Source organism: Pezoporus occidentalis, unplaced genomic scaffold (assembly GCF_034315485.1).
Source record: "Pezoporus occidentalis ecotype Australia unplaced genomic scaffold, CSIRO_AGI_Poc_V1 ctg56, whole genome shotgun sequence".
Taxonomy (NCBI): domain Eukaryota; kingdom Metazoa; phylum Chordata; class Aves; order Psittaciformes; family Psittacidae; genus Pezoporus; species Pezoporus occidentalis.
This window is the reverse complement of record NW_026915899.1, coordinates 1,452,690-1,468,124: the sequence shown is the minus strand read 5'-3', so window position 1 is coordinate 1,468,124 and position 15,435 is coordinate 1,452,690. Positions and strand designations below refer to the sequence as shown.

Below are 15,435 nucleotides of genomic sequence, written 5' to 3'. Positions count from 1 at the left end.
CCCACCTTTTCCTTTCTCTTCCCCCAGAAGTTGTCAGTGTAACCAGTTATAGTCACCAAAGAACATGAGAGGCTTTTAAAACACAGGAATACCACAAATTTGATATTTTTAGTATCCAAGATTAAACACATGTGCTACGTATGGCCATCAAAATACCTGTTCTGCTAGCTCATAGTCAAATTTAGTTTTCTTATCCCCTGAACATTATAACAAATGTTACCAACAACCTGCAGTCTCAAGTATTGATAAACATAAATGCAGAGAGGCAGCATTTAAAAAATTAAAAAAAGCACACTCCCAACTCGGGGTAGAAAAACTGCAACCTGAAGATGTCTTTTACTGCACAGGAAAACCAGCACAAGCCCTTCCAAGGACGGAGAGTTTTATTTCTGACAGCCCTTGTTATGAGTCACTAACTTTTCTTCCTTAATAAGACCACAAAGTGCATCACAGCAAGCATGCTGTAGCAAGCCAGAAAATTCAAAAGATTATTCAATACTAAGAAGCAGAACTTTGTTACGTACAGGTCTAATTCTCTCTAGACCAAGTCTAATTCTCAATTTGTCCTCATGCTTTTAGATAGGAAGGGCTGCAAGATCACAATAAGGAAGACTTACTTTCTTTTTTTTATACAGGGACTCTGAATAACCTCACACAGCGCATCTTTGCGGCTGAGTGCAATTCAAATTACTGCCTGACAGGATGGCAGCTGAAGAGCAACCAAAATTCAGGGTATATTTAGGATTTAGCCAGCACAGAAACCAGTCTCAAAGGTGAGAGAAAACACTCCTCATCACTTCCAAGTTCTTTGGGACGACTATAAAGTTATACCACAGCATACTGCTTGCAAGTTATGCAACGCATGTAGGAAGACAGGTTAAGTGTAGCGATTCATGTTCAGTTCTGTGGAATGCTATTAATGCAATCCAAAGCAGGTGTCATCTCATTTGACCAGAGACTGCTACCTCGTTTTGTCTCAGAAGCATTCCTCTAGTGCCCAACGGAAAGCAAAAGATGTGCAGGGAACCAGAAGAGAGGTTTTTACAGTTTAAAGAGACAGGGATCTCCTCGCCCCTGACTTCCCAGAACCCCCCAACGCAAAGCTCACTGTGAACTGCTGACACCTACAGACCACCCTACAGATGAATTTGCAGAACGCATGCCAGACCTCCTCATAGTGAAACCAGACGACTCTCCTGTAACGGGCCCGAGCTACACCACCTGTAAGCAGAGCCGAAGGAGGACAAGCACACACACACCACTCACACTCTCCCTTCCCGCACGCCGCCGCAGCCCCTTACTTGTAAGGCAGTGGGGGCTGCCTTACATAAACGGGCTGTGGGCGCGCAGGGACCGGCGGGCTTTAGGTTCAGTTAAACCCGTCGGGGTGTGTGCCCCGGCACCGGGCTGCAGCAGGCGCAGCCCGGGGAGCGCGGCGGGTGCACTCACCGATGCCCAGCCCCACCACCACGCGTCCCCCCAGAAGGGTCTCCTTGTTGCGGGCGGCCGCCAGCACGCCGGCCCCCGCTATGAAGAGGCCGCTGGCCAGCAGGATGCAGGGCCGTCGGCCGCACAGCCCGTTCAGGACGCCGCCGGCCAGGGCGGACAGGGCGGCGGCGCCCACCGTGCTGGAGACGAGCAGCTCCTGCCAGAGCGCGTCCAGGTTGAGCTCCCTCTTCAGGAGGAGCAGGGCCCCCGACACCACGCCGGTGTCGTAGCCGAAGAGGAAGCCCCCCAGCGCGGAGAAAACCGACACCACGTAGACGAAGCCGGGGGTCTCGTCCTGCTGGAACTGCCGCCGCGCCGCCCGCTCCAGGTCTCCGCCCGACGCCGCGCTGTTGAGGCTGGAGCACGACTCGGCGGCGATAAGGCTCCGCTCGCCCGCCGCCACCGAGCTCGAGCCGGCGGACCCGTCCGCCTGCCGCCGCCGCTTCTCGCCCATCAGGTTGCTCAGGCTCCGCAGAGTGTACTCCACATTGTCACTGGCCTTGCGGGACATGGGACTCCTGCCCCGGCCGGGGGAGCGCAGGGGGCTGCGGCGGGCAGCTCTCGGGCGGCTCTAGCTACGGCGGCGGGCTGCTGCTGCTGCTGTTATTGCTTCTGGCGCCGCCCGCCCTCGCCCCGCCCGCCCGTGTCGGGCAGCTCTCAGCCGGGTCGCATAGTGCCTGCGGCCGGACGGACCGAGGGGAAGTTACCCGCCGCGGCTGCCGCTCCCAGCGCCCGGGCGGAGCTGGAGGCGGAGGCGGGCGGGGACAGCGGAGGACGCCAGAAGGCGGGTCCGGTCGTCCCCTCCCCGCTCCGCCGTGGCGCGCAGGACTGCGCAAGCGCAGCTCTCGGCGCCTGCGTACTGAGCGCCACGACGCCGCCAGCTCCGCCCGCTCACCGTCAGCGGTGCTGGCAGCTGAGGGGCCCGGAGTTGCCGGCCGGAGGAGGCGGAGGAGGAGGAGGGAGGGAGGGAGGAAGGAAGGGAGGAAGGAAGGAAGGCAGGCGGGAGGAAGAAAGAAGGCAGAAAGAAAGAAAGAAGGCAGGCAGCCAGCTCCGGGCGGGCGGGCGGGCGGGCATCGCCAGAGCCGCCCCGCGAGCCTGGATGCAGCTCCTCCAGCCCGCCGCGGAGGTGCTTCTGGGACGGGGCGTGCGCTTGCGGGACAGCCCCGCCACCAGTTCAGAGGGGGTTTGCTACCTATGGAAGGGAAGTTTGAGCTTGCTGTCGTGTGTGTGCTTAAAGTAAAGACTAGCGGTTTGATAATTCCATCTTCCAGACGGGACTTCCACCAGGATGAGGACGGAGATCGGGCCCGGGGGTGCTGCCTGCAGGAGCGGCGGTTCCTGGGGCCGCGTTCCTGAAAGCCAGCCCGGCACCCTGGGGACGCGGTGGGAAAAGAAGTGACATCAGACGTTACCACTTGTGCTTCACTGTATGTATAATGGCACACCCCGAAGTAAACAAAACTTTCCTCCTGGATTGACGGTCTTCTGTAAAGATCCCTGTAATGAAGCCAGCTGGTAGGTGGAGAATTGCGGGAATTCAGTTATCCCGGCCTACACCCCTGCGAGCAGGAGTAGCCACATGAGTTTAAACATCAGAAGAGGGAGCAGTCCAGCGTGGCCAGCTGCACACAGCGGCTGCCTCAGAGAAAGTTGTGCAGCGCCAGTGTCCGGATAGTGCCGAACAAAAGAGTGAGCAGTAGTTACTCAAATGAATGGTAATAACAGTTGTTTGTGGAGTTAATGCAGTTAGTTACAGATGTAGCAGTGCATTTATAAATACAATATTTATGGTCAGCTTCCATGTTTGAGCATGTGAGAAGCCTGGACTAAGTGAAAATTAAATACAGATTAACATTTAAATGTTTTTAATCAAGATTTGGATATGGTTTGACTGGCACAAAGCGTTCCTTATCCCTGTAAAGACCATTAGGGCCCGACCCCCTACTAGAGCAAGAAACAGTTTCAAGTTGTAGCATCAGCAATGAAATTACCTTGTGCTACGTGGAACAGTCCCTCAGGTCCCTTGGCTCCCCAGGATCAGACTGGCTTACTTTGCTATGCCATCAGGAGAGGGTCTGATCTTTCAGAAGCCTCCAGACTTGCCCAACAAGTGCAGCAGCACTCAATAGTTTTTATATGTAACCCCTAAACGAAAAAAATGTGGGACAGAGTGCATTAAACACAGAGTATTCACACCAAATCCCTAGCCAGCTAGAGGGAATGCTTTCACAGAATGTTGTCACAACAGTTGGCTGTCACAAAAGCAACCTGTCCTTTTAACAACCAGCTCAGAAGCTGGAGGCATAACTGTGTTACAGTTAACAGACTCAAGAGAACTAACAAAAAGCTGCTTTCTCCCGCTGTTCGTTCCCCCATTGCAGGCCTAGCACAATAACAAGCAGATGTCATTTCTCATCAGATCATGCATCAAGCTTCTCTCTTAAAAGATTCCCTGAAGAAATACAACAAAGAAGTTCAGCTGTGGGATACATTCCACTGCAGACTGACTTAATGATAAAGAGGGAGGATTTGTTTGGCTTGTGTGTGGTTTTTCATTATTGTGGTCAACTCCCCACAGTACTGGATTTCATTATAAGAGCTGAGTTATGAATGATTTCACAGTAATGCAACATATAGTTGGTATCATTAGTAGCTGAGACATGGGGACCAGATCCAACAAAGTATTTGGGTAGATTTTAGGCATGATGTTACACTTTCAAGAGATGACATGTTTAATTGAAGCACTGTTTAGATTCACAGCACTGCCTCATTCTCTCCTTCAAAGTGCATTTGCACAATTGTTTGACAGGTGATGTTGTGAACTAGATCAAAGAACTGGTCCAGCTTTAAGAAACTCAGTTTCTTGTGGTCCAGCAGAGAGCAGGAATGATTACAGAATTTTACTGCTTTTATGGTGCTAATACAAGGTATACATCAAAAAATGTCTTCCAGAAGCTACTGAGTGATCTGTGCGTGTGCCCAGAACTCCCCCAGACCTGAACAGCTCCTGCTCTGTGCTGGCACTGAGAACCAGGTGGATGAGTGCCTGCATCTCCTGGAGACTTCAACCGAGGCACATGCTGAGATGCTGTAGGTTTTTGTGTGGTAGCCTGATGGTTGATAGCCTCAGCCAGTAGGCAGGAGGCCCAAGTCACAGACTTGCTTCAGCACAGAAGGATTTACTTCTCTTTCTTGCCTCTCAAGAAGACTGTAGGTTAAATGGGGAAAAGATGGATTCTTAACAGGAAACTGGGCTTTAGCAATACTGTGTTCACAATCTTGTGTTTTTAGGCACCTAAACTAATTTCTTCTTAGTGTTATGATGCCTTAAACTCTGATAAGCAATCTGCCCTGATACATTATTCTGCCACAAGCAGAGCTGCTGTGTAAGTTGAGTAATACCACTATGCCGGGCTGAGGGAAACAACCTAGCTGAATATGCAAAAAAAAATCAGCAAATCCTGTTTATAGCAGCAGTTTGTATAGTGTCTGACATCTTCTCTCTACACAGAATTACATGTTATCAGTGTGCTGAGGAATATGGAATACAAAATGTATTTCTTCCTTCTGACCAGACACAAACCCTGATCCTGGATCATACCCATTTCTTGAGCAGGTATGTACTGGTAATGCAAGGTTGGGACTGTAAGGAGCACTCTAGTTTAAAAAACAAAACCAGAAACTGCAAATAGGAATTTAACTCTAGAAACAATTTGAAATAAGTGTGTATTGTCTGAAAACTTCCTGTTGTTTCATAGTTCATCCCATTCTTGCAGCATTGTTTGGACTCTTTGGAAAGAGGATGATTTCAGATACAGTCCATGGTTTTCTGATCCTCATATGACATTCCTCCTCCATCCGTTTTCACTAGAGCTGTTTTGTTCACTTATCTGCATGTATCTCTCTCAGCTCCCACTGCAGTTCAGATGTTTGTGATCCTTCCAGTGTTTGCATGGGTTCTCCTTTATACACACAGATCCTGATCAAACCCTATTCCAGTATCTCAACAAAAGTCTCCCTTCAGATACATAAGCTCTCCGCAATTGGATGCTGTTACGTGGGACTTTAAATCCTGCCTGGCCTGGCCTGCAGGGTGACTTTTAACCAATTATTTAACCCCTACCTTGGCTATCTGAATTTGTATCCTGGGACGACACTTTACCTCTGCTGTACTGTCCTTTCAAAATGAAAGTAATGTTGGAATTTATGAGTAAGGAACCTACTGACACCATGCATTTAATCCTACTGCTCAAGTGTTAGGAGATAAACTGCTTAACAAATAGGAAGTGTTACAGTATTAGTACTGGAAAAGTGTGAGGATAATGGTGATTGTAGAAAGCTGACATATTTGGCTCCAATGGGATTTGTTTGATTCTGGTGGTGCCCTGCCACATGTCACAGCCAGCGGGTACTGCGCTGCAGGGACTAGGACTGGAGCTGCTGCAGCTTAGGGCTGGGTCTGGGAAAGAACCCTGGGAAGGGGACAGTGAGCAGCCCTGGAAGCAAAGCTGAAGGATATTGGTGGCCCTACATGCAGCAACCAAGGGACTGTCAGAGCAGAGCAGTGCCCCCAGCCACCCTGGTGCTGCTGAAATCCATCCCCAGCTATGGGCACATTGGTGCAGCAGTTTGCTCGGATGAAATCTCTGGCACGGTCACCTCCATGGGGATGCCCCTGGGCAGTAACATCATCCCCGGTAGCAATATCCACCCCAGCAACCCTGCTGCCCTCCAGCCAATGCCTTCAAGTGACTGAGGAGCTGCTCACCCCCAGCTGCACTATCCCAGAGACCACCAATGCCAAACAGAGCCTGGAAGGATTCAACACCATCAGGATGGAGCCCCATGGGGGGTTGTGGAGGTGGATGTGGTGCTGTCCCAAGCTGCTAGAACAGAGAAGCTGGGGATGAAGCAGGGTGGGAGCACCTTGCCAAAGCCATCCACCAAGCACAGGGCTCTTGCAGCCAGCCCAAGGGTGTAAGGGGAGGAATAGACCAGAGCAGGGGTGAGGTGGGGATGGGGGGAGTGGGCGGAGGGCAGAGGGGAGGCATTGAGGGGCGAGAGTGTTACAGCAGTGTTAATGAGTGTTTTTTCTTGTTTCCATTAAAACATTTCCATTAAAAAAGAGTTCTCCAGAACCACTCTGCCTGTGTGTGTTAGGGAGGGAGTGCAGGGGGCACGGGGAACTGGCACCCAAGAGGTGCAAAAGCCAAGGCAAGGTGACAGCCAGGGGACCTGGGTACCTGCGATGCACCGGTGGCAGGCAACTGATGAACCCAGTTTTGACTCCAGTGGAATCTGTTTGATTCCGGAGGCTGTCGGTGCCCTGCCACGTGTCACAGCCAGTGGGTAATGTGCTGCAGGGACCAGGGCTGAAGCTGCTGCAGCTTGGGGATGGGAAAGAACCCTGGTAAGGGGACACTGAGCAGCTCTGGAAGCAAAGCTGAAGGATGTTGGCTGCCTTACATGCAGTAACCAAGGGACTTCAAACAAGGGCCTGTAATGACAGGACAGGGTGGAATGGCTTTAAACTGACAGAAAGGAGACTGAGATATTAGGAAGAAATTCTTTACTGTGAGGGTGGTGAGGCACTGGCAGAGAGTGCCTGGAGAAGCTGCCCCATCCCTGGCAGTGTTCAAATCCAGGCTGGACGGAGGTTTGAGCAACCTGGTCTAGTGGAAGGTGTCCCTCCATGGCAGGGGACTGGAATTAGATGAGTTTTAAGGTCCCTTCCAACCCAAACCATTCTGTGATTCTATGATTCTATGAATGCATCCAGGTGGGGTTTGAATGTCTTCAGAGAGGGAGAGTCCACAACACCACTGGGCAGCTTGTTCCAGTGCTCTGCCACTTTCAACATAAAGAAGTTCTTCTTCATGTTGAGATGAAACTACTTGTGTTTTAGTTTATGGCCATTGCTTTTCGTTCTCTTGCTGGGCACCATGAAATAGTCTGGCACTATCCTTCTTGCCCTTGCCTTTGCGATGTTTATCTGCATTAATGAGATTCCCTCTCAGTCTTCTTGAGACTAGCAGGCCCAGTTCCCACAATCTGTCCTCGTGAGAGATGCTCCAGACCCCTGATCATCCTTGTGGCCCTCCACTAGACCCTCTCTCCAGTAGCTCCTTGCCTTTTGTACTGAGGAGCCCAGCACCGGACACAGAGTTCCAGACAGTCAGTCCCCATCTGCTGGGTCAGGTCCCATCCATCGGCCCTCAGCCACAGCAGTGTCAGAAGTGGGAACAGGCATCTTCAGAGGTGTCAGTCATGGGAGCAGCAATGGGGCTTTTTTGGCTCAGGAGATAAAAAGACCTGAGAGCACGTCAGGGTTTAGACCAGCGATAACTCAGCACCATGCAGCCACTCACTCAAACCTCCCATTCTCCCCAGGCAGGATGGGGAGGAGAATCAGAAGAAGGTAAACCCCATGGATTGAGATAAAAACAGGCCAATAACTAAAGTACAATATAATACTGCTACTAATACTAGTAATACTAATAACAATAAGGGAAATAACAAGGGGAGAGAATATAAAACTAGAAATGGAAAAGAAAAAAAAACAAGTGATGCACAATACAATTCATCACTACCTAACCAACTGATACCCAGCCCAACCCAAGCAGCAATTGGTCCCTTGTGGGTAACTCCCCCCGATTTATATACTGGGCATGAGGTGCTGCAGTATGGAATACCCCTTTGGCTACTTTGGGTCAGGTGTCTTGTCTCTGTTCCCTTGCAGCTCTTTGTGCCCCTCCTCACTGGTAGATCATGAGACTCAAAAGCCCTCAATCAGGGTAAGCACAACCAAGCAACAACTGAAACATCAGTTCATTATCAGCATTGTTCTCAGACTAATGCCAAAACACAGCACTGCACCAGCTATTAGGAAGAAAATTATCTCAGCCAAAACCAAGACACAGCACTACATTCTGCTAGTGAAGGCTACATACTTACTACATACTGAGAGAGGACTAGCAGAATGCACACCACTGAGTGACACATCAGGACCCCTTATGCCCCGGGTCCTTTTTCCTCCTTCTGCATCACTCCAGCCAATGCAGCATGCAGAAGCACAGGCAATAGGCACAAATTCATTCACCATGTGGCATGAGTTGCTGCAGATGGAGCTTGGCCCCCAACACACAGCTTTGCTGAAGCAATTTTTTCTTCTCCCCACCTTCAGATTACTAAAGCAAAAGCACTTGTATGCACAGTGCCACCGGTAGGGCTCTTAACCCCTTCCCTTCCCTCCTGGGGAGTCCCTTGGGTTGGGCCAGAACACGAGGAGCCCCAGCATTCCATCCTCAGCCCTTTCCCTTCCCATCTCCTACTACTGGGGGGGGGGAAGGGGGGGGTGTTGGTGTGACATATTCCATGCATTCTGACAAGCAGAGCTGGCAGCAGTACCATTAAGGTTTTCTTGAATCCCAGGTAACTTTACCAAAGTAATTGTTTGAGCTCACATTTTGCATCATTGCTCTTTCTTTCATGCTACATATATGAATTCCAGCAAACCCCTTCAGACCCATTGAAATGCAATTGTAGGAAACACGTGTTTTTTTTAAGTTACATTTTTCTCTCTATTTTTAAGATCTACATCTTGTTCATGCTTCAGAGCAAGGACTCAATTTTTGGCAGGAGAACAATTCCTTTCTGCTTTTGGCTGTCAAAAGAAGGATCTAATGAGATTTGACTGAAACAGAGTCTCTGAGAGTCATCAGCAACATCTGCGAGAGCGAGCTGCTAAATCCAAGTGTGCCCTGAGCAGGGCTGCAGCCATTAAGCTGATAGGTGTGCACTAACCCCTGTGCAATAACCCTGTCCAGGGAGCCCATTTAGATGCTTTGCTTACAAAATCAGGGAATTCAGCATGTGCTGAAAGCTAGTGGTGGTGCAAAATGGAGACTTCTATTAGTGTACAATTTTGAATTTTATTTGTACTTTTACTGTACAGTTTGGAATTTTTACATTTGTGTACTTGAAAAGATGGATTGACACGTTACAGCCCTTCTCAAGTCATTACCATAGAATCACAGCATCATAGAATGGTCTGGGTTGGAGGGACCTTAAAGATCATCCAGTTCCAAGGGGCAGGGACACCTTCCACTAGACCAGGTTTCTCCAAGCCCCGTCCAGCCTGGCCTTGAACACTGCCAGGGTTGGGACAGCCACAACTCTGTGCCAGTGCCTGACCACATCCATAGTGAAGAATTTCTCCTTAAATCTACCCTCTCTGAGCTTAAAGACATTCTCCCCTGTCCTACCCCTACATGCCCTTGCAAAAAGTCCCTCTCCAGATTTTTGTAGGCTCCTTTTAGGCACTGGAAGCTGCTTTAAAGTCTCCCTGGAGCCTTCTCTTCTCCAAACTGAACAGCCCCAACTCTCTCAGACCGTCTTCACAGGAGAGTTGCTCCAGCCCCCCTCTGAACCCTATCATATCCCTCTTATGTTGGGAGCCCCAGAGTGAATTATTACCCTATAAATGTTATCATTTATTAGTTACAACACCAGCAGCATAAAAAACAAGGATTTGGCAGAACATTACCCACAGGATACCAGGGAAACACTGCATCTTCAAACAAACGTATGCAAACACAGAGCTGTTTGTCTGCCAAACAGAAGCCTCCTTAAGGATTGCAGATAAGCCCAGAAGAAGAACAGGTCATCTCTCAGTCTGCTCAGATTCCTTGGATCAGAGACCAGCCCTCTCTTTCAAGACCTAGTGTCTGGTGTATCTGAAAGACATGCAAGAAGAAAAGAGCCACATGAAAAAACATCAGCTTCTATCCAACCCACTTCATTCCATTGTTTCCTAAACACATTTGATTTTAGAGAGTCCATTTCTCTAAAAGGTGGACAGCACTTCTAAAGCAAATCCCTCTGGGGATTATACAAGACCAGCACATCAGGTGTCCATCATTTAATGAAATAAAACTGGAAAATAAATCAGAAAGGCTTTTAGGCTTATGTATGACTATGTGCTATTCTGCATCCCAGGGAAGTAACGGCTGGCCCAGCATGAGTTCACTATTTTATAAGCTCTCATCTCATCAGAGCAAAATCTAACCATCAAATTAAAGTCCCAAGAAGTGGAAACCATATGTTTTAAGCAGCAGGTTAAAAGCTGGCTTTGCTGTCAGCCCTGACATTGCATTGCCTCTGAGCAGAACGCTCGCTATACAAAAGTGCTTTATCCCCAGTTGCAAATGACTGAGAGGAATTCAGTTAGTGACTCATTAAGTTGGTCATCCCCTCTGGATCTGACAGATGGTGAATCCATCCAAATTTGTTTGGTGGGTTTTTTTTTGAGAGAACTGTACAATGAGGGATAAGCAAGTTTGGAAAGGAAATTGGACCACATGAATTCCCTGTGCAAAGGCAAAATAGGCACACAGAGAGCCTGAAGTCAACTGATATGTGCCAGGACATCATCCTGGCATGGGGAAGATGAAAGCCAGCACTTTCCATGGCTGGGAAACAGGATGGAGCAGCAGCAAGACAGGACTTTTATTTGCCTCCTTGCTTATTTCTTTCTGTATCTGTACTTCAGAAGCCCTACTTCCACCAATGTAGACAGACATCTTTCTAAAATCTATTTTGTTAGGCTGCAAGTATTAAAATCTACTACATTTTTTAAACAGGTCTTCTGTGAAATGTTTCATGGAACTCCCTCTAGCATTCTTAACAAATTCCCTGACAAGTATCACACTTGCCACAGTGACAATTTCAAATGTAACATTAAACACTCATGAAAATTGCATTAATAGTGATTCTTGACCCCTTCAAAGTAATTGATATGAGGGTGTGCTAATCTCTTGGGAGGTTAATGCCATTGGTAGGAAGTGTTGAACAGTGGCTGATATTCAGCACAAAGTAATGCCACTGACTTTTAAAAGGCCCTGTGGGTTCAGTGAGGACTCTGACACTACCAGGTGGTCCTGGATATATCTGGGAGGCACTTCTGACAGTGCTCTAGGTGAAAGAGAAAGGGTGGGAGCTAAACGCATGGGGTCTCTTTCTCGAGGCTTTCCAAGGTACCCGGCTGCTCGCACTGATGGTGGAAAATCTGTGCACCTGCTTCTCTCTACAGCTCCAAACTATAGCTTAAATAAGGCAGATTTGATCACATCCCATTTCTGCTTGCATCAAAAAGGCAGGCATTCAGAGGCTTCCCTCAGGCCCCTGCACACTGAGGTGCAGTGCCTGGCAGGGAGTCTCTACTATCAGTCACAGGGATTTTGTGGGGTGGTGCAGATGGCTGGAATGTCAGCATGGATTGATACAGGATATTTAGGAGGGGCAGGCAGAGTAGAGCAGAGGAGGTCATGCTTTCTGTTGACTCCTTGACTAAGCAGTGCCCCAGTATCAAACTGGAGACATGCCTACTGGGAGTTTCTGGGTCAAGATCAGAGTGAGGAGGAACCTGGGGTTGTGACAGATGTGTATTACACATCGCACATTATGAGGAGGCAGGGGCTGAGGCTTTCTGTAAACTAGAAGTCTCCCTGCTTGGAGCCCTTGTCTTTGCTGGGGATATCAAATACATGGAAAAGCAGCATGGCACTGGGCAGGCAGTCCCAGAGGTTCTTAAGGTGCAGCAGGGACATGTTCCTAATACAAATGCAAGAGAGGAGCAGTCATGGCCTTCTGCCCAATGCTGGCTTTACCTTCTGCTGAGGAGCAGGGAAGAGTGGGGGGCAGGAGCTGTCACAGAGCGCTGATGGGGCTGCAGTAGCCCCAAGGTGACAGATGCAGAGCAGAGCGCAAAGGTGAGCAGCAGTTCAGACTCTGGGCACACAGACTGACTTGTTCAGGAAAGAGCTGTGGGAAGCAGCTGTGAAGGAGAAGAGTCTCCAGGAGAACTAATTGGTTTTTAAAAAGAACCGAGAGCTCATGCATTAACTATCCCCTTGTGCAGGAGTATATGGAACCTCAGCTGACAGCCCATTTGTCTAGGCAAGGACCATCCTAGTGACCTAAAATACAGACAGGGAATATGCAGGAAGCAGTAGCAGGAGCAAAAAGCACTGCTCAGGTACTTGGGGTAAAATCAAGGAGGCTAAACCCCAGCTGGAACCAAAATTAGTGAGGGACATAATGGTTAGAAAGTCAAAAAGAGATACCTACAGGTATAACTTGGGTCTGCAGGAGGATGAGGGAGACAACATGATAACAGACAACGCAGAAGAGGCTGAAGTACCAGCACCTTTATTTGCACCAGTTGTCCCATGTGAACTGTGCTCCCCGGCCTTTGCACATATCAGCACAGGCTGAGAAAAGAAGGGCTTCGGGATAGCCACAGCCAGGGACTACTGAGACAACTTGCATGCATAGTGCTGGTGGGACCATGCAAGCCAACAACTGGTGCATGCTGCCAGCCGGGAATGGTCATGGGAGCACCTATCCCCAGTCATTCCCAAGCTTTCTCAGGCCCAGTTTGTCTGCTCCAAAACAGAGACTGGAATGAACTGAAATATTGCACTCTGGCCTATTAGGGATCAGCACTCGTGTGCGCTCATGAACACTGGTTTACCAGAGCAGAAAACCTTCTCTGCTGACTACACAGGGAGCTGTAGCTCCTGCCTCAGCACTTCTGCTTACATGCTTAAAGCAGATGGTGTGAATACCCACCTGCATGTAGGTGACTGGGCATGCTGCCTGTACTAAAGCATTTACTGCAGAAACAATTAGGTTCCTGTGAGGTGTACCCTGTGTGTAATACAGAGGTACATGTGATATATTGGCTTACAGAAAGCACCATATGGTATTGTCAGTAGAAGATAAAGCAATAGGCAGCTTATGTAGTAATGGGTTAATATGAAATATTTGAGATATTAGGTTGGTTTAGTATTCAGACTCCCTCTAAGACATTAGCAATGTAGTTCAGAATACATGCAGCTTCTAGCTCTGACAGTGACACAGGTAGGTGACACAAAGTGTGCAGTTAACACAGGAATGGCAGGTACCTACCGTCAATCAATAGTACCGGTATCCTGAATACAGGTATCCTAGGGGAATACAGCCAAACAGCTCACACAGAGGCATTTAAATGAAAGAGCTTGAGGAGATAACAGAACACATGTAATGACTGCATCTTGAGTTGTGCAATGGGACCGATACTCTTCACAATCATGTGAGACCATGGGACTGCAAACCTGTTAAGAAAGCATGAAAGCTTTGCCTAGGCTGAAATGTGCATGCTCATTCTTAACACTGAATAGTACTACACTTAGATTTTATTTATTGCCATTCTGCAGCTGTATACTAATTCTTATGATAACTTCAATTTCAGAGGGAAACACCTGATAAAGAAGTGGGAGTTTAACTCATCTATATTTTTCTAACAGCAATGAGGTGGAACATCTCTAAGTGAACAAGAGCTATTCAAGGAACACAATTTAGTGAATGTATTTACCACTGTTATCAAAAACACAGTTCTGTGAGCAATAGGGTGGTTACTGCTCAAGACCAATGGCAGCTATGAGGAAGCATCATTGTTATTTTATTCTTACACTCAGCTCTCCAAAACTCGTAATTAGAGAAGTTAGCATTGATAGCAACATGGAAGATAACAAAGTAAGAATGAGAGGGAAGAAAATAAAAAATGAGAAACAGGAGAGCATAAAAAGAGCAGAGGAGTCAAAACTCCCTGAAGTACAGTGGGAGAAAGTCAAATAAATAAACAGGCTTGTGGGCTTCTGGAAACTCTGGAGTAGTGAAGATGGAGGAAAAATGAGACAGGAAACTAAAAGACATGGTGAGTAAACAGCTGAAAATTCAAGTTTTAGACATTGGTTCCAGATGGGTTGGGTTAGGTCAGGAGAATCAATCAACAAGCAGCAGCTTTTAACGCAAAAAAAGTGTGAATAACAATGGTCTTTGAAGAAAAAGAAGAGGAACACATAAGCAATCACTTACGGCACAATTCTTCCCTATGCTCCCTCTTGCTGTTGGGGTTGACCTTGCTTTAGAAGTCCAACCATATATGTAATCAGATGGTGAAGCTGTGTATCAAAGAATCCCCAGGCTGGCATATAAGAGGAGCTTCTTCTGAAACACAGGTGAGCAGGTTTCTTTGCAGGAAGGTGTAGTCCAGATGGGTGTTTCTCAGACCTGCCTGCAAGTGTCAGCCCTACACCTGGCTCTGCCCACGATTCTCCAGCAAGATCTGTTCCAAGCCTTCTTGTGAGTCAGGCCCTTTGCAAGGCACAACACTGCTGCTCACTTTCTAGAGCTATACCCTGATCCTGCCTTTCTATGAGGCAGGGACAAGGGGAATGGATGTGCTTCCCTTCTACTTCGAACCTTCTTTCTCTAAACATCACCAACCTTCACCAGCTCAGCTAATAGCCTGCCTCAGGAAAAGCATTTATTAATGCCCTGCCCACTTGAGGTTTCAACCCGTGCCTGAAGGCTGCAGTGCTGGAGGATGCAGCCTGGCCCAGGACACACATACCTTCTTGCCTGGAGCCAAAGCAGGGCACACGGGAGTGGATGAACTATACCAGCAGCCACCTCTGGGTGAAGACTTCTCTTTTCTCACATCACCTCTTAATGTGGGTGTGTTCAGAGCCCACTGCAGATGGGCTGCTCATCCAGTCTGTGAACATTGGCATCCTACCTGCCATTTCCAGCTCTCCCTTGCTGCTGGAAGAGGGTAAGGAACCACCAAAACCACACACAGAAGGGCTTGGGTTTCTACAACTGTTGTTATTCACCACAGACACAGAGATGAAGCCAGGATGGGCTTGTTTGTCAGGAAGATGGCTGTGAACGGGACCCTGACTCTTCTACAAGGATCAGTCTCCTCACTTCGCTCAACTGCAGTTCACTCCCTCTAAGCCCAGTGTACTTTGGTTCTTGCAGACTAGGCTGCCTGCTACCCTCCATGCAGAAATGACCTTTCTGACAGTGCTGTTCCTCCAAGTAGTACATTTTACACAAACT

At 48.4% G+C, this 15,435-nt stretch overlaps 1 protein-coding gene across 2 annotated transcripts in view; it reads right to left on the bottom strand.

The window, feature by feature from the left end:
* SLC2A13 (solute carrier family 2 member 13) overlaps positions 1-2,227 on the bottom strand; it is a 163,766-nt gene extending 161,539 nt beyond the window's left edge. For both annotated transcript variants that reach the window (XM_062638326.1, XM_062638327.1), the window contains exon 1: positions 1,450-2,227. In XM_062638326.1, the coding sequence (XP_062494310.1) occupies positions 1,450-1,999 (550 nt within the window). In that variant the 5' untranslated portion in view covers positions 2,000-2,227. The remainder of the gene's footprint in view (positions 1-1,449) is intronic.
* Between the last annotated feature and the right edge of the window lie 13,208 nt (positions 2,228-15,435).